The sequence below is a fragment of the Tachyglossus aculeatus genome, chromosome 23 (genome assembly GCF_015852505.1).
Source record: "Tachyglossus aculeatus isolate mTacAcu1 chromosome 23, mTacAcu1.pri, whole genome shotgun sequence".
NCBI classification, from domain to species: domain Eukaryota; kingdom Metazoa; phylum Chordata; class Mammalia; order Monotremata; family Tachyglossidae; genus Tachyglossus; species Tachyglossus aculeatus.
The window spans coordinates 38,687,648-38,711,774 of record NC_052088.1 but is presented as its reverse complement, the minus strand read 5'-3'; the positions used below and the strand labels follow the sequence as shown (position 1 = coordinate 38,711,774).

The 24,127-nt window shown below is 47.2% G+C and overlaps 1 protein-coding gene across 2 annotated transcripts in view; it reads right to left on the bottom strand.

The window, feature by feature from the left end:
• Positions 1–428: 428 nt before the first annotated feature.
• CENPK (centromere protein K) overlaps positions 429–24,127 on the bottom strand; it is a 50,223-nt gene continuing 26,524 nt past the window's right edge. The window contains exons 5-11 of one of the 2 annotated variants that reach the window (XM_038765791.1): positions 21,900–21,972; positions 8,885–8,931; positions 7,953–8,035; positions 7,702–7,800; positions 7,088–7,223; positions 5,568–5,621; positions 429–675 (exon numbers count right to left, since the gene is read on the bottom strand). In XM_038765791.1, coding sequence (XP_038621719.1) covers positions 517–675; positions 5,568–5,621; positions 7,088–7,223; positions 7,702–7,800; positions 7,953–8,035; positions 8,885–8,931; positions 21,900–21,972 — 651 coding nt within the window. In that variant the 3' untranslated portion in view covers positions 429–516. The remainder of the gene's footprint in view (positions 676–5,567; positions 5,622–7,087; positions 7,224–7,701; positions 7,801–7,952; positions 8,036–8,884; positions 8,932–21,899; positions 21,973–24,127) is intronic. The other variant, XM_038765792.1, reaches the window with a different exon arrangement.

Sequence of the window (24,127 nt, the reverse complement as noted above, 5' to 3'; positions counted from 1 at the left end):
ATAAAATAAATAGAATAGATATGTACAAGTAAAATAAATAAATAAATAAATAAATAAGAGTAATAAATATGTACAAACATATATACATATATACAGGTGCTGTGGGGAAGGGAAGGAGGTAAGATGGGGGGAGGGAGAGGGGGACGAGGGGGAGAGAGAGACAACAAAAGCAAACCACGGCCTCTAGGCGGGGATTCAAGCGCTTAGTACAGTGCTCTGCACACAGTAAGCGCTCAATAAATACGATTGAATGAATGAATGAATGACTCGATTCCCCCATCCTGGAATCGGGGATCATCTGTCCACCCCGGGCCAGCCCCCACAAGCTGACGGAGAAGTTTGGTGCAACCACTCGGGCGTAACTACCGAGACTTTATTTAGGGTTAATATAAAACACAGCCTTAAACACAATCCACAGTCGATTTTCCTCCAGGACGGTGTTTGGGCCGGGGGTCTCCTCACAGCAAGGCAGCCCAGTTCCCAGGTGCTCTGCGGAAAGTGGGCACGGGGGCCTTTTCACTGGTGGAAGGCTTCTAAGCGAATTCGATTAGGATCCTCCGGGTGCCTCAGCGCAATCCCACTCCGCAGCAGCAGCTCGATGTAAGGGGGCCAAAAGGACTCGGCAATTGCCACGTACGGCTCGTGCGGGGTGGTCAGTAATTTGCTTATGAGAATCTAGGGGAAGGATGAAATTCGAAATACACACGTTAGCCGCGCAGTCACGCGAACTCAAGAGAGGCTTGGACATCGTTCGCTTAGCTTCCTTTTCCAAGAGTGAAACGCCGCCGGAGTCATAGGGGCATCTTTAGAAAACTCACAAGCCATTTCTGCTGTTCTGAAATGAGCTCCTTCAATGGTTACATGGAGGAAGGGGGCTTTTACATTTCTGGCTAATTTCTAACTTCCCTTGGAAATCTTCAAGCAGAAGGGAGGAGGAGCCCCTCCTTGCAGAGAACTCCCCATCTTAGGTTTCAAGAGCTTCCTACAGTGCTCTGCACACAGTAAGTGCTTAATATAGGCCATTAATGAAGGTCTACCCCGAGACGGGTCTCTGCCTGGGAGAATCTGGCTTTCTGGGTTGAACTTGGATTTCTATGAGCGCTTAGTACAGTGCTCTGCACACAGTAAGCCCTCAATAAATATGATGGAATGAATGAAAACTAGCCTCCTTTCCAAACATATTAGAAATTATTTATATTATTGCAGTCTCCCCCTCTAGACTGCAATCTTGTTTTGGGCAGGGAAGGTGTCTGCCAACTCTGCTGTATTTTACTCTCCCAAGCGCTTAGTACAGTGCTCTGCACCTAGTAAGCACTTAATAAATATCACTGATTCACTGACGCCCTGAAATGGGTAAGCATTATAGAAATAAAAGCCTATGCTCCAGACTGCTAAGACGATAGTTAAATTAAGGTATTTTTTACACAACTTGAGTTCATCTAAACTTAGCAACAATGTTGTACCTTATGTCTTCTCTTCTTATTACTCTATTTATTTTACTTGTACATATCTATTCTACTGATTTTATTTTGTTAATATGTTTTGTTTTGTTCTCTGTCTCCCCCTTCTAGACTGTGAGCCCACTGTTGGGTAGGGACCGTCTCTAGATGTTGCCAGCTTGGACTTCCCAAGCGCTTAGTACAGTGCTCTGCACACAGTAAGTGCTCAATAAATATGATTGATTGATTGGTTCTCCGCTCTTTTACAACCACACAGATCGACTTCATCAAAATATGCTATATTACCCCAGACCCTCACCCTTCACCTCCTGCTAATTTTATTGTGTCTTCAAACCTTGCCCAACTTGGCATTTGCCGAAATGCCAAGATATTTCCAAGGACACAGCATGAACTTTGAGTTCTCTGACTGGACTGCTAACTCGGGCTGGGCTTTAAAAGGAAAGCACAACCGTGTCAGCCCGAGCGGGAAGCTGAGGTGTCAACGCCAGAAAGTCGGAATTCTTCGATCCTTGAATCCTAAGAGAAGTTTGGTGATATTTGTGGAGCATCTCGTCCGATTCTGTGGAACTCTCCGGGGAGAATCCCTGAGCCCGACATACCCCGCGTTCACCGTCCACAATTTGCAGTGTTCGCCGAAGGTGGGCTCAAATCGGGATGATGCGTTTTACCACCATGGCTATTCGTCAGAAGGAAAACTCAAAGTGGGAGCGTCGGGGCAGTCAGTGTCACTCTGCCTTCCGTTGGGCTGGAGGGGTGGGAGTAATAATAATAATTATGGCATTTGTTGAGCCCTTAATATGTGCCGGGCACTGTACTAAGCGGAGGGGTGGATACAAGCAAAGCGAGTTGGACACACTCCCTCTCAACATCATCAATCGTATTTATTGAGCGCTTACTGTGTGCAGAGCACTGTACTAAGCGCTTGGGAAGTCCAAGCTGGCAACATATGGGGCTCTCAGTCTTACCCCCCATTTTACATTTACATTTTCCAGTCTTAATCCCCATCTTCCAGTGCTTAGAACAGTGCTTCGCACGTAGTAAGCGCTTAATAAATGCCGTTATTATTATTATTATTATACAGATGAGGTGGCTGAGGCCTAGAGAAGCGCAGTGACTTACCCAAGGTCACGCGGCAGGCAAACGGCAGAGTCACGATTAGAACCCATGACCTTCTGGATCCCAGGCCCGGGCTCTATCTAGGCCATGCTGTTTCTCATTGTAGATGCAGTTTGGGGTGGGGGGGGGGGGGTCACCAATTGGGGAAGGGAGGGAAGTTCCCTCTCTCCTAGGGGACGCAGGATTTTTTAGAAGCCTTCTGCTTCTGCTAGCGCATCTCTTTCATTCATTCATTCGATCGTATTTACTGAGCGCTTACTATGTGCGGAGCACTGTACTAAGCGCTTGGGAAGCACAAATCGGCAACATATAGCGACGGTCCCGACCCAGCAGTGGGCTCGCAGTCTAGTCTCCCTGGTAGGGTCAGAAAGCAGGAGCTGAGAGTTTGAGTGGAAGTGTTAGGGTCAGAGTTTTGCAGGCTTTAGGCCCAGGGGGTCTAGGGATACGAGAAGCAGTGTGGCTTAGTGGAAAGAGCACAGGCTTGGGAGTCGGAAGATCTCACACTTAATAATAATAATAATAATGATGGCATTTGTTAAGTGCTTACTATGTGCACAGCACTGTTCTAAGCGCTGGGGGGGATACAAGGTGATCAAGTTGCCCCACGTGGGGCTCACAATCTTTTAATCCCCATTTTACAGATGAGGTAACTGACTTGGACTCACCACTCTAGCCTGTGAGCCCACTGCTGGATAGGGACCGTCTCTATATGTTGCCAATTTGTACTTCCCAAGCGCTTAGTATAGTGCTCTGCATATAGTAAGCGCTCCATAAATACGATTGATTGATTGATTGCACTTTCGTTCATTCATTTCTTCAGTCGTATTTACTGCGCGCTTACTGTGTGGCAGAGTACAATCAACAGACACGTTTCCAGCCCACAACGAGCTTACGGTCTAAAGGGCAGGGGGAGGCCGACATTAATATAAATAAACGACAGATACGGACATAAGTGCTGTGGGGATGGGAAGGGGGATGAACAAAGGGAGCAAGTCAGGGTGAGGAAGAAGGGAGTGGGAGAAGAGGAAAGGCGAAGGCCTCTTGCAGGAGAGGTGTCCTTAATAAGGCTTTGAAGTGGGGGACGGGAATTGTCGGTCGGATTTGAGGAGGAAAGGCGTTACAGGCCAGAGGCAGGACGTGGGCGAGGGATCACTTGGATTTGTATCCTTTATTCCTCCCTCCGACCCACATCACTTATGTACATATCCATAATTTATTTATATTAACGTCTGCGTCCCTCTCTTGACTGTAAGCTCATTGTGGGCAGGGAACGTTTCTACCGACTCTATGTTGCACTCTTCCAAGCGCTCAGTGGCTTGCACAGAGTAAGCGCTCAATAAATACGACTGATGGATTGATGGTTCCAATCCTGGCTCCGCCAACTGTTCGTTGTGCGGCTTCGGACACGTCACTTAACTTCTCTGGGCCTCAGCTGTAAAATCCGGATTAAGATTGTGAGTCCCGTGAAGGACATGGATAGTGTCCAACTTGCCTATCTTTCCTCTGTCTCAACGGTTATTACAGTGCCTGTGAAGTAGAAAGTGCTTAACAAATGCCATTTAAAAAAAAAAAACTGATAAAAACTTGTCTTGTGACTACCGTGGGGGCATCTGGATCTAAAGCCGGGTTAGAAGGTGACTCTGGATCCTCACAAAATCCTTTAAAAAAGTCAAATCACAATACTTCAAAAAGACCATTCTGAGATTGTTACTGCAATAAAATGGCAGTAACGATTGTGACTTAAAGCTGACCAACTGAAACGAGTAGGACAATGTTGGATTTTACGGTATATCTTGAGAAGCAGCATGATTTAGTGGATAGAGGATGGGCCTGGGAGTTAAAAGGACGTGGGTTCCAATCCCAGCTCTGCCAAATGTCTGCTGTGTGATCTTGGGCAAGTCCCTTCATTTCTCTGGGCCTCAGTTATCTTGTCTGTAAAATGGAGATTAATGATAATAATAATAATAATGGCATTTATTAAGCGCTTACTCCGTGCAAAGCACTGTTCTAAGCGCTGGGGAGGTTACAAGGTGATCAGGTTGTCCCCCGGGGGGCTCACAGTCTTAATCCCCATTTTACAGATGAGGGAACTGAGGATTAACACTGTGAGCCCCATGTGGGACAGGGACTGTGTCCAATCTGCTTAACCCCAGGACTTGGCACATAGTAAGCACTTAACGAGTACCATAATAATTATCATTATTATTCATTCATTCATATTTATTGAGCGCTTACTGTGTGCAGAGCACTGGACTAAGCGCTTGGGAGGTACAAGTCGGCAACATATAGAGACGGTCCCTACCCACCAACGGGCTCACAGTCTAGAAGGGGGGGACAGACAACAAAACAAAACACGTGGACAGGTGTCAAGTCATCAGAATAAATAGAAATAAAGCTAGATGCACATCATTAACAAAATAAATAGAATAGTAAGTATGTACAAGTAAAATAAATAGAGTAATAAATCTGTACTGTATCTTCAATTCTGCTGCAAAGTTAGTTTTCTCTCTCAAGTCCCGGAGAGTCTCTCAACTGTGCTTGGTTATAAAATGACTTTGGATGCAAAAGTCTTTGACTCCAAGACATTTCCTCCTAAGCAGAGCGATGATGAGAAGCACTGTGGCCTAGTGGATAGAGTTTGGGCCTGGGAATGAGAGGGACTTGGGTTCTAAACCCAGATCTGCCACTTGTCTGCTGGGTGACCTTGGCCAAGTCACTTCACTTTTCTGGGCTTCAGTTCCCTCGTCTGTAAAATGGGGATTAAGACTATGGACCCCATGTGGGACATGGACTGTGCCCAACATGATTAACTTGCTTCTATTCCAGAAATTAGTACAGCTCCTGGCACACAGCAAATGCTTAACAAATACCATTTTTTGTAAAAAGTGCCTAACAAATAGCATAAAAAACAAACCAATAAGATCCCACTACTTTCAGATTGGCTGCAAGTCACTGTCCGGGGAAGAAAACAGAATACCCCAAGGTACTCACCTCTAAAATTTCATGCAGCGTTATTAGCTGTACGGTTGGTTCTGCAAGCTTTTTCTATAGCAGAGGAAAGGGGGAACGGGGAGGGGAAAAGAGATAGGATTAATTGTATAACTTCCCAAATACTACTGCTCAGTCGACGAATTTTTTCTCTTCTCATACTTCGACCGTCAGGAGGTAATCCGGTAGATTAAATTAGAACATTTTAATAAGACGTTGAAATGATTTGTACAAATTATCCACGATATTGAACTGCATATAGTGACTACCAAGCTAGAAAATGCAATATACAGTTCAAAGCATCTCAGTAATCGTATTACGGCTGCAAAGAAGTTTCACGAAGGGTTTTTCCAAAGTTCTGTCAACGTGTTATTAGCACAGAGCGCTGATCTTTGGGCGCGTGTCCCCACTTCTGGCTGCGTGAGCAAAGAGTGTGTAACACTGGACTAAACAACGCTCTTTCGCAGTTTGAGGTCAGACCATTAATGTCCATTTTTAATGGTACTGCATTCAGTTCTGGTAAAACCCTGCCCACCACCAAGGCAGAAAAAAATTCATTACATGAGGATGGGCTTTTTCTATCCCCTTGAAATGTGACGATCAATCAATCAATCGTATTTATTGAGTGCTTACTGTGTGCAGAGCAGGATGTGAGGAGGGACAGCAGGGAAAAGAGTGAGCACTGGTGAGGAGAAGTAGGAGCCAGGTGGAAAGCCAGGCGGGGACGGGGAGACCCATTACGGAGAGGCAAGATGGTTTGGGACAGGGATTCCTGGAGAAGGGGAAGAGGAAGGAACGGGGCCAGTGGAGGCCTGCAGAAGGTCAGGAGGAGAAGTGGCTGTCTACAGGGAATGGGAGATGCAATGAGGAAAAGAGAGAAAAAGAGGCAAAGAGAGGGTCTGGAGCAGGGCGGTAAAGGAGGATCTGGGTTAGCAGGGGGATTAGGATGCTTGGGAAGAAGGTAGAAGAAACAGGTGACTGGGATGGCTCCACAGCTATGGGTGGAAGGAGATCTAGTGGCTGGGAGGAAGTGAGGAGGGGAGGAAGGAGGGAATCAAGGCCAGGATGCCCATCTTAGTTATTCCAGGGACCAAAAATGCACGGCACTAAATTATCCGGCGGCCCACCGGACTCTGCTCAGGGTCAGCCAGTCGACTTTGGCCTTGAGCATTCCCCGATTTCTCGGCCTACTTTGGAACCCTCATTTTGGCCAGGGCAGAACCGGGGGAGGATACATCTTTTGGGAAGAGCCTAAGCGGGGCCCAGTTCGTGACAAAAAAAATTCAAGAGCAACTTTTTCCATATGGTCACTTGGGTCACTCCAAGCTGGAGTAGACCGTCCCAGTCCTCTGCCTGGAACTGCCCCAAACCTGGGGTGTGGAGGAGAGGGACGGTAGTGTTAGGAGACAGCAAACCCACTCTTGGATTTTAAACACTCATGGATTCTTTTTTTAATCTATCCACAAGGAGAGTCCCCATCGTCATCCACAAAACCACCCCGACCATAATGCTCTCAAGCATACCTTTTTCTTCTTTTTGACATTTTCATCTTCTTCAGGGAGAGGGAAGTGATTGTCCAGAAATTCGCCCAAGGCGCTCAGTAGTTCCTCCTTATACGCTTTGATTTTAATCATCTTACTTTTCAGTTCCCGAACGGCTCTGCCAGGAGATCGTAAAAAGGGGCACGGTGACTGACGCGCCGAGTAAAACACCGATTTTGATTTCCTTGACTCGCCCAGTTCACTAATTCCCTTCAAGACTCCAATCGGGCCCCCAAAGTCCCCGCCTGGGAGTAAAACGGGCACTTTGGGCGAAGTCTTTCGGGCAGCTAGGGGACTGACCAGAACAGGGGTGGGCAGTTATTCCAGCCGGCAGGCTACCTCTTCCTTTTGGAGAGCTCCGCCGGGCCGTGATCACAGTCGAAGACCGTTACTGGTTTGGTGATGGGGAAGGCAAGTTTCGGCTGAGCCTCATCACTTACCAACCGGCGTGTGAAGGGGTGATCAGGGGGGTCCGAGTTAGGGATGCAGATCACAAGGCCTCGAGCCCCAATTTCTCCCTCTCCTCAACTGCCTATTTGGCTCAATCCTCACCCTACCTCGGACACGCGCTAAGCCTCGGCGCTCGCTGTCGATACCTTTGTTCCGAAAAGTGAACCTCTTGGGTTTTCAGCTCATCGTGTGCCACCTTAAGAGACTCTACTAGCTGCTCCTGCTCATTCAGCCACTGCTGCTCTCTGCAGGGGGGAAGGAGACAACAGAGTCGAGGAAAAGGATGACGGATTCAATGGCGGGGAGGAAAGCCCAGAGGACCATTGCCTGTTCCGGCCCGGGGCCACCAGGGAAGCGGGTCTTCGATCAGTCGACCAGTCGTATTTCTAGCACGTACCTCCTCAGATCTTCCTTCAGCTTCATGTTCTGGGCCTGAACTGCAGACAGCACCATTTCAAGATCCTGGTCTAACTTTTGCAGCTACAAGAGAAAACAGCAAATGGAAAGTTGCACGGGGCTTGGAGTAGGCAATGTCAAGGACTCCGCTATGTCCGCCCTTAAAATTTCCACGCAGAGGACGGGAGGGCCATTTTTCTACAAAACTTCGCGCCTCTTTTCCCCACTCCTCAAGAACCACTAGCAGTTGCCCACCCAACTCCGCATCCAACAGAAAGTCCTCAGCAATGGTTTTAAAGCACTCAATCACTTCGCCCCCTCCTACCTCGCCTCACCGCTCTCCTACAACCCAGCCCACACACTTGACTCCTCTAATTTCAACCTACTCACTGTACCTCCATCTCATCTACCTCGCCCTCATCTTCCCTCTGGCCTGGAATGCCCTCCCACTTCATAAAAGACAGACGATCACTCTCCCTACCTTTAAAGGCTCATCGCTAAGAGGTCTTCCCCAACTAAACAGGCTCATCGCTAAGAGTTCTTCCCCAACTAAACCCACGATGTCCAATGAGGAGTTCCTACCCAACTGCGAATCCCGTTTCTCCCCGTTAAATTTATACAATGTTTTCTTACGCTGATTACTGCAGCCCTGGGATCACAGGAGTGAAGCTGCCATGACATACAGTTCCTTTGTGCTAGGGAATAATAGTAACAAAAATAATAATACAAAAACGGCGCTCAGACTGATTTGATAAGCTCTCGTCCGCCGCAGCGGGAACTGATGAGAGTCTGAATTGTCCATGGGTCCCAGGCCGCCTGTCCCCTGGGGGTCTTTTTGAAGCGAATGGCTTGTTCTTGAGTCACTGTCTTTGAGACATTTTTTCATTCCCCAAAGATTTTACTACAGTTTCAACGGCTTAATATCGGACTTACCTCTTCCTTCCCTAAGGCTGAGAGGATATCTTGATTGTTTGGGACTACTGGGGAAACAAAAAACAAACAAACCAAATAACATGTGCGCGTATATCCTCAGCTTGTCTGAATCCAAGACTTTTCCTGGAAAAGTTTCAATTTAGCCCAACGAAGAGTCTGCGGAAGCCCAGGATGTTACATAAGATGGCACTTGTGCGTCTCCACTTAAATATTTTAGCTTTTTGGCAGAGCCGGGCTCGCCACTCGGCTGTAGTTTCCTTGGGCCTTTCCCGCGTTTGAAGCCAGTGGATTGTTGAGAGCCGTGGCTCGCCGGGACAGACGGTCCGGCCCGCGGACCGAACCGCACCCCAAGCAGGTGACTGAGACCCCCGAATTCCAGGGGGATTTCCCGGGCCTGAGGAGGGAAGGAGGAGCCGGGAGCTGCCCGGATCCCGGACCCTGACCCCACTATTCCGGGCTGCCTCGCCTTCCCCAGTGGGAGCGCCCTGCCCCTGGAGGATTCCCCGGGGTCTGGAGAGGCGGGAATCCTGGAGCCACTGGGGTCGGGGCGACCCTCGGGTTCTCTGAGGGAAGAAGCAGTGGAAAGAGACCGGGCTTTGGAGTCAGAGGTCACGGGTTCAAATCCCGGCTCTGCCAACTGTCAGCTGGGTGACTTTGGGCGAGTCACTTCACTTCTCTGGGCCTCAGTTGCCTCATCTGGAAAATGGGGGTGAAGACTGTGAGCCCCACAAGGGACAACCTGATCACCTTGTAACGCGCTTAGAACAGTGCTGTGCACATAGTAAGCACTTAATAAATGCCATTATTATTCTCTGTGCCTCAGTTACCTCATCTGTAAAATGGGGGTGAAGATGGTGAGCCCCACGAGGGACAACCTGATGACCTTGTAACGCGCTTAGAACAGTGCTGTGCACATAGTAAGCACTTAATAAATGCCATTATTATTCTCTGTGCCTCAGTTACCTCATCTGTAAAATGGGGGTGAAGATGGTGAGCCCCACGAGGGACAACCTGATGACCTAGTAACCTCCCCAGTGCTTAGAACAGTGCTTTGCACATAGTAAGCGCTTAATAAATGCCATTATTATTCTCTGTGCCTCAGTTACCTCATCTGTAAAATGGGGGTGAAGACAGTGAGCCCCACGAGGGACAACCTGATCACCTTGTAACCTCCCCAGTGCTTAGAACAGTGCTGTGCACATAGTAAGCGCTTAATAAATGCCACTATTATTATTATTATTACTCTCCCAATTATTATTATTATTATTACTATTATTATTATTAAGAAGGCCAGGCCAGAATTCCCACCCGAAATCCCCTGGTCAGAAACAGCATCTGGGAAGCAGGCGCCTACATCTCTCTAGGCGCTTCCCAAAAGCCCTTTGGAGGGAAGAAGACAGGGAAAAGGAGTGGAGTAGAAGAAAACGGGGGATACGGCCCGAGCCCGAGGACCTGGGTTCTAATGCCGACCGCCACTTGTCCACTGTGTGGCCTTGGGCAAGTCGCTTCACTTCTCTGTGCCTCAATTCCCTCATCTGTAGAATGGACATTAATAATGTGAGCCCCACGTAGGGCTTGGACTGTATCCAACTTGATTACTTTGTACCTAAAACAGAGTTTAGTACAGTGCCGGACACCTAGCAAGCGCTTAGCAAATACCCGGGGGGAAAAAAAGGAGATGGGGAGGAAAAGGAAGATGAGGGGAAAGCGAAAGGGAGGGTGGGGGATGGAAGACCAGTGCTGCTTTATCCAGCGATCCTGGTCAATCAATCAATCGTATTTATTGAGCGCTTATCATCATCAATCGTATTTATTGAGTGCTTACTGTGTGCAGAGCACTGTACTAAGTGCTTGGGAAGTACAAATTGGCAACATATAGAGACAGTCCCTACCCAACAGTGGGCTCACAGTCTAAAAGGGGGAGACAGAGAACAAAACCAAACATAACATACTATAGTATGTTATAGTGTCCAGAGCACTGCACTAAGCGCTTGGGAGAGTAATAATAATACTAATAATAATGATGGCATTTATTAAGCACTTACTAGGTGCAAAGCACTGTTCATTCATTCAATCGTATTTATGGAGCGCTTACTGTGGGCACAGCACTGTACTAAGCGCTTGGGAAGTCCAAGTTGGCAACATCTAGAGACGGTCCCTACCCAACAGCGGGCTCACAGCCTACAAGGGGGAGACAGACAACAAAACAAAACATATTAACAAAATAAAATCAATAGAATAAATATGTACAAGTAAAATAGAGTAACTAATATGTACAAAGATATATCCATATATACAGGTGCTGTGGGGAGGGGAAGGAGGTAAGGCGAGGAGGATGGGGAGGGGGAGGAGGGGTCACCGTTCTAAGCGCTGGGGAGATACAAGGTGATCAGGTTGTCAATCAATCAATCAATCAATTGTATTTATTGAGCGTTTACTGTGTGCAGAGCACTGTACTAAGCGCTTGGGAAGGACAAGTTGGCAACATATAGACACAGTCCCTACCCAACAGTGGGCTCACAGTCTAAAAGGGGGGGGAATCAGCCCCTGAGAGGGCGAGCAGAATTTCTAGCTTCCTCATCTCCAAAGATTCCCTTTCCAGTTTCCATTCCGTTTCTTTTTCTCCACCGTTGCCTCGTCCCGCATCTCCCGCCCGGGGCATTTTCATCATCATCATCATCAATCATATTTACTGAGCGCTTACTGTGTGCAGAGCACTGTACTAAGCGCTTGGGAAGTCCAAGTTGGCAACATATAGAGACGGTCCCTACCCAACAGTGGGCTCACAGTCTAAAAGGGGGAGACAGAGAATAAAACCAAACATACTAACAAAATGAAATAGAATAGATATGTACAAGTAAAATAGAGTAATAAATATGTACAAACATATATACAGGTGTTGTGGGGAAGGGAAGGAGGTAAGATGGGGGGGATGGAGAGGGGGACGAGGGGGAGAGGAAGGAAGGGGCTCAGTCTGGGAAGGCCTCCTGGAGGAGGTGAGCTCTCAGTAGGGCCTTGAAGGGAGGAAGAGAGCTAGCTTGGCGGATGGGCAGAGGGATTGGGGGCATTCCAGAGAAATTTTCATTTCTCTTTTCTTAGCAACCCTTTCCCTTGAGCACCACAGTTGGAAGGGAGACTCGGAGCGCTGAATGTGAACAGGGCCAAAGCGGGGGAAAACACCGCTTGGACATGCTCTCCCGTGTGGGCCGCGTCCGGCCATCGCTCCAGATCGATTACACGGTCACGCTCCGCGCGCCTCCTTTTCCGTATTTGGTCTGACCCACCGTGTTAAGTCACAGTGGGGCTGGGGTTTTTGGGTCTGTTTTTTTTTTTTAATTCCACGGGGCTCCGTCTGCCTCTTTTCACTCTGTTCTCCTTCCCTTTTATGGTTCATGCCCACCATGTGTCACCCAACCATCTCACTTGGAAGAGACGCAATTGACATCAATTAATCCTCACTTTGTTTCGTTCCTATGAACCACTTTTTCCATTCAATTTACTTAAACCCAAATCAAGGGAGCAGGGGAAAATCTCTATATAAGGCAAACGGGCCATCTACGAAGGGTTTTTTCTAAAAAAAAAAAACGGCACAATAAACATCCGCATCTCTGACTCGCATTTCCTGATTTTTCTGTGCCTTTGGCGGAAACCGGGCTCGCGATCCAGACGGCTCCACCGACACCGGTGGGTGATTTCCGCTCTTCCGCAGAAAGCAGCGCCAAGACACCGGGAGGTGTGATGCAACTTGTACTTCCCAAGCACTTAGTACAGTGCTCTGCACACAGTAAGCGCTCAATAAATACGACAATGAATGGAGAGAACGGAATTCGGGCTCGCTCTGTCACGGTCGCTTTTGAGTCAAGGAAATACAGTCACGTAGCTAAGGGTCCACTTAGAGTTAGCGCAGGGCCAAGGAGGGCAGAGTTCATTCACTCAGTCGTTATTTACTGGGCGCTTACTGTGTGCAGACCACTGTACTAAGCGCTTCAAAGTTCACTTCACAATCGGCAGCCCTACAAAGGGGCACTCGGCCTTTTTTCTTGTACCGACACACTACGGAGTGGGGCAGGGAAGGGTGTTACTGGGCTCAGAAAGGCAACGAAGCGTTTTTAGGATTGATTGGCTTCTTGGAGGCCTCATCATCTTAAATTGGGCCAAAAAATCCGGGAAGTGCTTAAAGGTGAAGATGCCTCTCATCGCGTTCATTCATTCGTTCATTCAATCGTACTTAATGAGCGCTTAATGGGTGCAGAGCACTGTACTAAGCGCTTGGGAAGTACAAGTTGGCAACATATAGAGATGGTCCCTACCCAACAGTGGGCACCCAGAGGTCTAATCTGCAGCCCTGAACAATCCAGGACAAGCTCCACTGGGTGGGGAGAAGGGAGGGAGGATGGAGAAGTCTGGCTTAATAATAATAATAATAATAATGATGGCATTTATTAAGCGCTTACTATGTGCAAAGCACTGTTCTAAGCGCTGGGGAGGTTACAAGGTGATCAGGTTGTCCCCCGGGGGGCTCACAGTCTTAATCCCCATTTTACAGATGAGGTCACTGAGGCACAGAGAAGTGAAGTGACTTACCCAAAGTCACACAGCTGACAATTGGCGGAGCCATCATTTGAACCCATGACTTCTGACTTCAAAGCCTGGGCTCTTTCCACTGAGCCACGCTGCTTCTCTAGAGCACGGGCCTGGGAGTCGGAGGATCTGGGTTCTAATCCCGGCTCCGCCACTTGTCCGCTGGGTGACCTCGGGCAAGTCACTTCACCTCCTCTGTGCCTAATTTACTTCATCTGTAAAATGGGGATTAAGGCTGCGAGCCCCATGTGGAGCATGGACCGTGTCTCACTTGACTAGCTTGTATCTTCCCCAGTGTCTACTAAAGTCCCTGGCACATAGTAAGTGCTTAACAGATACCATTGGGGAAAAAAAACAACTCTCTGAGCCCGTTACCTCATCTGTGAAATGGGGATTAAGACAGTGAGCCCTAATTGGGACACGGACTGTGTCCAACCTGATTCTCGTGTATCTACCCCAGTGCTTAGCATAATAAAGATGGCATTTTTATTAAGTGCCTACTATGTGCAAAGCACTGTTCTAAGCGCTGGGGAGGTTACAAGGTGATCAGGTTGTCCCACGGAGGGCTCACAGTCTTCATCCCCATTTTACAGATGAGGCCACTGAGGCCCAGAGAAGTGAAGTGACTTGCCCAAAGTCACCCAGCTGACAATTGGTGGAGCGGGGATTTGAACCCAAGAACTCTGACTCCAAAGCCCGGGCTCTTTCCACTGAGCCACACTGCTTCTCTGGCATATAGTAAGGGCTTAAAAACACCATTAAAAATAATAAAAATCACAGGGATCATGGTTAATTTCCACCTGCAAATTCTTTCCCCAAACTTAGTTCAGTGCCCTTCACACAATAAGGGATTAATAAATACTATTACTACTACTAATAATAATGGCATTTATTAAGCGCTTACTATGTGCAAAACATTGTTCTAAGCGCTGGGGCAGTTACAGGGTGATCAGGTTGTCCCACGGGGGGATCACAGTCTTCATCCCCATTTTCCAGATGACGGAACTGAGGCCCAGAGAAGTGAAGTGACTTGCCCAAAGTCACACAGCTGACAATTGGCGGAGCTGGGATTTGAACCCATCACCTCTGACTCCAAAGCCCGGGCTCTTTCCACTGAGCCACGCTGCTTCTCTGGCACATAGTAAGGGCATAAAAAACATCATTAAAAAAAAATTAAAATCACAGGGATCATGGTTAATTTCCACCTGCAAATTCTTTCCCCAAACTTAGTACATTGCCCTTCACACAATAAGGGATTAATACATACTATTACTACTAGTACTACTAATAATGGCCATTTATTAAGCACTTACTATGCACAAAGCACTGTTCTAAGTGCTGGGGCGGTTACAGGGTGATCAGGTTGTCCCATGGGGCGCTCACAGTCCTCACCCCCATTTTCCAGATGAGGTCACTGAGGACCAGAGAAGTGAAGTGACTTGCCCAAAGTCACCCAGCTGACAAGTGGCGGAGCCGGGATTTGAACCCAAGAACTCTGACTCCAAAACCCGGGCTCTTTCCATTGGGCCACGCTCCTTCTCTGGCATATAGTAAGGGCTTAAAAAACACCATTTAAAAAAAAAAAAAATCACAGGGATCATGGTTAATTTCCACCTGCAAATTATAGTAAGCGCTTAACAAATACCATCATTATTATTATTATTATTATTTCCCCAAACTTAGCACAATCACTTCGCACTATAAGGGATTAATAAATACTATTACTAGTATGAGCCCTCCCCGTCACCCCCACTCCCTCCCTCTCATCAGCATCATCAATCGTATTTATTGAGCGCTTACTATGTGCAGAGCACTGTACTAAGCGCTTGGGAAGTACAAATTGGCAACATATAGAGACAGTCCCTACCCAACAGTGGGCTCACAGTCTAAAAGGGGGAGACAGAGAACAAAACCAAACATACTAACAAAATAAAATAAATAGAATAGATATGTACAAATAAAATAGAGTAATAAATATGTACAAACATATATACATATATATGTACACCCTTTCCTCTACCCCCTTCCCCTCCCCACAGCACTTGTGTGTATTTGCACATATTTATTACTCTATTTTATTAATGATGTGTATTTGTCTATAATTCCATTTATTTTGATGGGATACTTGTTCGGTTTTGCTGTCTGTCTCCCCCCTTCTATTCATTCATTCAATTGCATTTATTGAGCGCTTACTGTGTGCAGAGCACTGTACTAAGCGCTTGGCAAGTACAAGTTTGCAACATATAGAGACGGTCCCTACCCAACAGCGAGACTGTGAGCCCGTTACTGGGCAGGGACCGTCTCTATATGCTGCCGAATCGCACTTTCCAAGCGCTCAGTACGGTGCTCCGCACACAGTAAGCGCTCAATAAATACGACTGAATGACTGAGGGGAATGTCGAGCAACAGCTGGGCTGATTCGCTTTCCATCGCTCGTCTCCCTCGTACCCCTCCTGCAGTTCTGGAACCCAAATCCACGTGGGGGGAAATCCGAGGCTTCGTCCGAGGGTGTCGACGATTTGTGGGACGTCCCTCGGGTGCGTCAGGGCCAATGCTGACCGTAATAAAATATCGTGAGCAGCAGCGTGGCTCAGTGGAAAGAGCCCGGGTTTGGGAGTCAGAGGTCATGGGTTCGAATCCCGGCTCCGCCGCCTGTCAGCTGGACTTTGGACAAGTCACTTAACTTCTCTGGGCCTCGGTTACCTCATCTGTAAAATGGGGATGAAGACTGTGAGCCCCACGAGGGACAACCTGTTTATATTGTATCTACTTCAGCGCTTAGAACAGCGCGTGGCACATAGTGAGCACTTCACAAATACCATCATTATTATTATTATCACAAATACCATCATTATTACCCCAGAACTTAGTACAGATAATGGTACATCGTAGGTGCTTAACAAATACCATAACAAAAAAAATAGTAACAAAAAACCCATCAAGCTGAGGTTGGGTGCCCGAAAGCCAGATTTTACAGTATGTCCTACAAAATGGAGCGCCCTTTTCTTCAGAATTTCAGGGGCACGATAACTAATCAATCAATCAACCAATCGTATTTATTGAGCGCTTACTATGTGCAGAGCACTGTACTAAGCGCTTGGGAAGTACAAATTGGCAACACATAGAGACAGTCCCTACCCAACAGTGGGCTCACAGTCTAAAAGGGGGAGACAGAGAACAGAACCAAACATACCAACAAAATAAAATAGGATAGAAATGTACAAGTAAAATAAATAAATAAATAAATAAATAAATGAATGAATGAATGAATAAATAAATAAATAACTACCAGTTCATCGGGAGTCAGTTCTTTGTGCTTCACCTCATGAAAATAAATCATCCTGAATTCCGGCACAGTCCTCTTTAAGCAGAAATTCCACCCGGCGGCACGGACAATGAACCCCGAATGTCCTCACCGCACTGGCATCCCGGGCCCCGACAAAGGATCGGTCGTTTTTCTTCTAAAGGGTCGCAGCGCAGCTCGAAAACTGATGTGCGTTCATCGCCAGCACAGCCAAGGCATTTTGAACTCGTAAAGATAGCCATCAGGAGTTTAGATAGCGGCGTGGCTCAGTTGGAAGAGCCCGGGCTTTGGAGTCGGAGGTCATGGGTTCAAATCCCGGCTCCGCCTACTGTCAGCTGGGTGACTTTGGGCAAGTCACTTCCCTTCTCTGGGCCTCAGTTCCCTCGTCTGTAAAACGGGGATTAAGACTGGGAGCCCCACGTGGGACAACCTGATCACCCTGTATCCTCCCCAGCGCTTAGAACAGTGCTTTGCACATAGTAAGCGCTTAATAAATGCCAATTATTATTATTATTATTATTCTCTGGGCTTCAGTTCCCTCATCTGCAAAATGGGGATTAAAACCGTGTGCCCCTCGTGGGGCAACATGATCACCTTGTAACCTCCCCAGCTTAAAAAATACCATTAAAAAAAAACAAAACACTCCCCTAGGAGCCAAGCGGCATTTAAAAATGAGCTTCAAAATGAGATCGGATACCTACCCGACTGGACTTCCACTGAAGTACAGTCTTTTAGACTGTGAGCCCACTGTTGGGTAGGGACTGTCTCCATGTGTTGCCAATTTGTACTTCCCAAGCGCTTCGTACAGTGCTCTGCACATAGTAAGCGCTCAATAAATACGATTGATGATGATGATGATGACATCTATTCTACTTATTTTATTTTGTTAGTATGTTTGGTTTTGTTCTCTGTCTCCCCCCTTTTAGACTGTGAGCCCACTGTTGGGTAGGGACCGTCTCTATATGTTGCCAATTTGTACCTCCCAAGCGCTTAGTACAGTGCTCTGCACATAGTAAGTGCTCAATAAATACGATTGATGATGATGATGGACGCTCAGAGCCCGTAGCTGCCCCATTTCGTCAGCATCTCCTACCGAGAGTCGTCGCCGGTGACAGTCTGTCAGTTACCGATGGTGCTCGGACAGAACTTCCTACTTGCCGAGCATTGGATAAAGCACTGGGGATAGATTCGGGATGGTCAGCCGGGACACAGGGCCGGGTCGGGGTTCGCTTTCGGTCGGCCGGGGCCCCCGACTTGTACTTCCAACTTGTCCTTCCCGAGCGCTTAGTCCGGTGCTCTGCACACGGTAAGCGCTCGATAAATACGGTTGAATGAATGAATGAATGAACCTCGGAACCAAGTAGGTCCCGACTGCGGGTGTCGGAGCCGGGAAAAGCTGGTGGGAGTTTGTCCTGCTCCGGTGTCGGGATTGGTGGTTTATCGTGGCAGGGGGAAGAGGAGGAGGATGAGGAGAAGGAAAAGAGAAGGGGAGGGGGATTCTGACGATTTTGACCCGTCTCCATGTTTTGTTCTGCTGTCTGTCTTCCCCTTCTAGACTGTGAGCCCGTTGTGGGGTAGAGACCGTCTCTATATGTTCCCGACTTGTGCTTCCCAAGCGCTTAGTCCAGTGCTCTGCACAAAGTAAGCGCTCAATAAATACGATCGAATGAATGAATGAATCATGGCAGGGGGAAGAGGAGGGGGGAAAGGAGGAGGATGAGGAGAAGGAAAAGAAAAGGGGAGGAGGAAGAAGGGGAGGAGGATTCTGACGATTTTGACCCTGTCTCCATGTTTTGCTCTGTTGTCTGTCTTCCCCTTCTAGACTGTAAGCCCGTTGTTGGGTAGGGACCGTCTCTATATGTTGCCGACTTGTGCTTCCCAAGCGCTTAGTACAGTGCTCTGCACACAGTAAGCGCTCAATAAATACGATTGAATGAATGAATGAATCATGGCAGGGGGAAGAGGAGGGGGGAAAGGAGGAGGATGAGGAGAAGGAAAAGAGAAGGGGAGGAGGATTCTGACGATTTTGACCCCTGTCTCCATGTTTTGCTCTGTTGTCTGTCTTCCCCTTCTAGACTGTGAGCCCGTTGTTGGGTAGGGACCGTCTCTATATGTTGCCGACTTGTGCTTCCCAAGCGCTTAGTCCAGTGCTCTGCACACAGTAAGCGCTCAATAAATACGACTGAATGAATCACTGCTCCACCACCAACTTCCGTCTGACAACCACAGTAGCCTCAAATGAGCCCCTGGAAATGCTGAAGATTTGGCTTGGAGCAAAATGAGTCCGTGAGGGTAACAATACCGAACGGCTGGTTTAAAACTGGCCGCGACTAATGGAGTCCGCGACATTGGGCTTATTTCTTTTAAGCCTGTTTGGCAGCTCGGAGCCGTGGACCCCTTTGCCCAGCGAGTGGTCCCGAGCCTCAGGGACGTGACCGACTCAGTTCTGAAGGATGCCTGCTGTTCATTCACTCATTAATTCTTTCAATCGTATGTACTGAGCGCTTACTGGGCGCAGAGCACTGCTCTGAGCACGTGGAAAGGACAATTTGCCGATAAAGAACCTAGAGGTTCTAGATCTTGGCATTCGCCCCACCCTCAGGTCCACGTTCATTCATTCATTCAATCGTATTTATTGAGTGCTTACTGTGTGCAGAGCACTGGACTAAGCGCTTGGGAAGTCCAAGTTGGCAACATATAGAGACGGTCCCTACCCAACAGCGGGCTCACTGTCTAGAAGGGGGAGACAGACAACAAAACAGATTAACAAAATAAAATAAATAGAATAAATATGTACAAATATGCCCGGCGAGAGGTCCCGAGCCCCAGAGACGTGACTGACTCAGTTCTGAAGGATGCCTGCTGTTCATTCACTCATTAATTCTTTCAATCGTATGTACTGAGCGCTTACTGGGCGCAAAGCACTGCTCTAAGCACGTGGAAAGGACAATTTGCCAATAAAGAACCTAGAGGTTCTGGATCTCGGTATTCGCTCCACCCTCAGGTCCACATGCATTCATTCATTCATTTATATTTATTGAGCGCTTACTGTGTGCACAGCACTGGACTAAGCGCTTGGGAAGTCCAAGTTGGCAACATATAGAGATGGTCCCTACCCAACAGTGGGCTCACTGTCTAGAAGGGGGAGACAGACAACAAAACAGATTAACAAAATAAAATAAATAGAATAAATATGTACAAATATGCCCGGCGAGAGGTCCCGAACCTCAGAGACGTGAATGACTCGGTGCTGAAGGATGCCTGCTATTCATTCGTTCGTTCAATCGTATTTATTGAGCGCTTACTGGGCGCAGAGCACTGCCCTAAGGACGTGGAAAGTACAATTTGCCAATAAAGAACCTAGAGGTTCTGGATCTTGGTATTCGCCCCACCCTCAGGTCCACAGCATTTCTGTATATATCCGGAACGTAATAATTTATAGTAACGACTGTCTCCCCTGTGATCGTCAGCTCCTTGTGGGTAGGGAATGTGATTACCAACTCTGTTAAATCGAACTCTCCAAAACACTGAGTATGGTGCTCTGCGCACGGTAAGCACTCAGTAAATACCACTGATTGAAGGATTGATTCTCCAGAACAAAAGCATATATATATATATACACACACACATATATATATGCATAATGTATATATGTATATGTATGTGTGTGTATATATATGCATGATGTATATATGTATATGTATCTATATATATATAATGTATATAGCTTACATATATATAGAGAGAGAGAGCATATAGCTTTAATTCTATTTGTTCTGATGACTTTGACACCTGTCTACATATTTTGTTTTGTTGTCTGTCTCCCCCTTCTAGACTGTGACCCCGTTGTTGGGTAGGGACCGTCTCTGTGTGTTGCCGACTTGGACTTCCCAAGCGCTTAGTACAGTGCTCTGCACACAGTAAGCGCTCAATAAATACGATTGAATGAATGAATGAATGATTAGGATGGCATTCCAACCATGGTCACCACTAAGCACTGACACGTGACCACCCGAGTTCATTCACTCATTCAATCGCATTTATTGAATGCTTATAGTGTGCAGAGCACTGTATTCATTCAATCAATTGTATTTACTGAGCGCTTACCGTGAGCAGAGCACTGTATTCATTCAATCAATTGTATTTACTGAGCACTTACTGTGAGCAGAGCACTGTATTCATTCAATCAATCGTATTTACTGAGCGCTTACTGTGAGCAGACCACTGTATTCATTCAATCCATCGTATTTACTGAGCGCTTACTGTGAGCAGAGCACTGTACTAAGCACTTGGAAAGTTCAATTCAGCAATAAAGAGAGGTAATCCCTGCCCACACCACACTTACAGTCTAGAAGGGGGGAGAAAGACCTCAAAACCAATAAACAGGCATCAATATAAACAGAATTCTTGATATAAACAGTGCTCTGCACACAGTAAGCGCTCGATAAATACGATTGAATGAATAAAACAAGTAAACAGGCATCAATATAAATAAGTACAGTTATAGATAGATACCTAGAGAAGCAGCGTGGCTCAGTGGAAAAGAGCCCGGGCTTTGGAGTCAGAGGTCATGGGTTCAAACCCCGGCTCTGCCAATTGTCAGCTGTGTGACTTTGGGCAAGTCACTTAACTTCTCTGTGCCTCAGTTACCCCCTCTGTAAAATGGGGATTAAGACTGTGAGCCTCACGTGGGTCAACCTGATCAACTTGTATCTACCCCAGCGCTTAGAACAGTGCTTTGCACATAGTAAGCGCTTAACAAATACCAACATTATTATTATTATTATAAATGCTGCGGGGCATGGAGGGGGGTAGAGAAAAGGGAGTGAGTCCAGGCGACGTGGAGGGGAGGGGGAGCTGTACTAAGCGCTTGGGAGACTACAACAATAAACAGACATAGAGTGTCCTTTTCTGCTGGTGAAGATGAGTGGGGAAGCACTGACTCTCAGCCCTCTTTGCACACAGTAAGCGCTCAGTAAATACGACTGAACGAATGAATGACATTCCCTTCCTTCAGCGTGCCCGCGCAATCGACCGTCCGGACGGTATTCTCGGAAACCGTTCACAGGTAGAGACGGTATTTGACTCTAACCTTCGGCGAAATGCGGCCAAGCCAAAAGCGAGTCTTACTTTCGGGAGTCCTTTTCTGCCATTGATTGCGTTCGGCGGTCAGACCTTTAACTCGCAGAATTAATAATGAGAGCTACGAAGAAAGCAGGAAAAAAAAAGAATTACCAAACCACACTCGACACGGACTGACAACGGCAGGACAACATATCTGGAGACCGAACACTTTGGGGAGGACGGAGCCCGGGGCCCGTCCTATTTATTTATTTTACTTGTACATACCTATTCTATTTATTTTATTTTGTTAGTATGTTTGGTTTCGTTCTCTGTCTCCCCCTTTTAGACTGTGAGCCCGCCGTTGGGTAGGGACCGTCTCTATATGTTGCCAACTTGTACTTCCCGAGTGCTTAGTCCAGTGCTCTGCACACAGTAAGCGCTCAATAAATACGATTGATGATGGGGGGTGGTAGGAGAGGACAGTGGTCTAAGATGGGCACCTTTTTGTGAGCCCAGGGTGCCAGACGCTTCTGCGGAGCTGAACTTACCGTGCCCCTTCAAAACTCTGCCAACTCCAACTCAGAAACCCTGCCTAACAGCAGTAACTGGCTTATGGCCCCTGGAAACATTCCCAAACCCCTTTCCTTTCAAAGACAGAATTCAGAATTGTATTACTTGCTTCAGGCAAACAATCGTAGCTAGGTTTACGGCCCAGGACTTCGGGGAGATGTTACCGCCCGGGTGAATTAAGCTCATCTTTATCTAGAGCCTACTAAAAAATGAAAAATGGGGCAGCGGCACAGCCTCTTGCCAACGTTTTTGAAAGAGCTCACAGAGTCCCTGGAAACAAATGGGTATTTAAGTGCACAATGTGCTGAACGTGGTAATGCGTTCCACAACACATTGCACCAACACAATTTGGCTTTTGTGGTACTGAAGAATTCAAAAAGCAACCGCGTTACTGGAGCCTCGGCCAGCTTCATGTGTTAAAATGACCTGGCAGGGGAGGAAAGAGCTTATTGAAGATAAATGGCTCCTTTTTGAGGCTTTTAAGAAAACATTTCCTTTACAAGATCGCACGGTGCCACTGGGCTATGGCTCCTTGAGGGCAGGGACCAGGTCATCCAACGGAAAAATAATCACTCTCCCCTCCCGCAAAGCCTTACTGAAAGCACATCTCCTCCATGCATTCATTCAATCGTATTTATTGAGCGCTTACTGTGTGCAGAGCACTGTACTAAGCGCTTGGGAAGCCCAAGTTGGTAACATCTAGAGACGGTCCCTACCCAACAGTGGGCTCACAGTCTAGAAGGGGGAGACAGAGAACAAAACAAAGCATATTATTCATTCATTCATTCATTCAATCGTATTTATTGAGCGCTTATTGTGTGCAGAGCACTGTACTAAGCGCTTGGGAAGTCCAAGTTGGCAACATATAGAGACGGTCCCTATCCAACAGTGGGCTCACAGTCTAGAAGGGGGAGACAGAGAACAAAACAAAACATATTATCCATTCATTCATTCAATCGTATTTATTGAGCGCTTACTGTGTGCAGAGCACTGTACTAAGCGCTTGGGAAGTCCAAGTTGGCAACATATAGAGACGGTCCCTATCCAACAGTGGGCTCACAGTCTAGAAGGGGGAGACAGAGAACAAAACAAAACATATTATCCATTCATTCATTCAATCGTATTTATTGAGCGCATACTGTGTGCAGAGCACTGTACTAAGCGCTTGGGAAGTCCAAGTTGGCAACATATAGAGACGGTCCCTACCCAACAGTGGGATCACAGTCTAGAAGAAGCCTTCCCCATCCTAGGTATCATGATCTCTTCTCCCACTCCCTTCTGTGTCGCCTGCAGAAATGGCAGAAAGATACGGAAATTTTCAGTAAAATACTTTTTTTTTAATGGCATTTATTAAGCGCTCACTCTGTGCAAAGCACTGTTCTAAGCGCTGGGGAGGTTACAAGGTGATCAGGTTGTCCCACGGTGGGCTCACAGTCTTAATCCCTGCATTAAGCGGGAGTCGCCCCAGCATGCGTGGCCCTCTTCCCACCCAGAGGAAATGTTCCTGGGAACAAACCTGCCTGCATTTCCACGATCACAAAGGAGTTGTCTTTAGTGGGAAAATTAAAAATGAAATCTTCACTCCTACATCCTCCATTATTGCCTTTTTTACAGAACGCTGCACATAGTAACCACGACAATTATCTGTACAATGCAGGGCTCAGACCTGATAACCTCCCCAGCGCTTAGAACAGCGCACATAATAAGCGCTTAATAAATGCCAT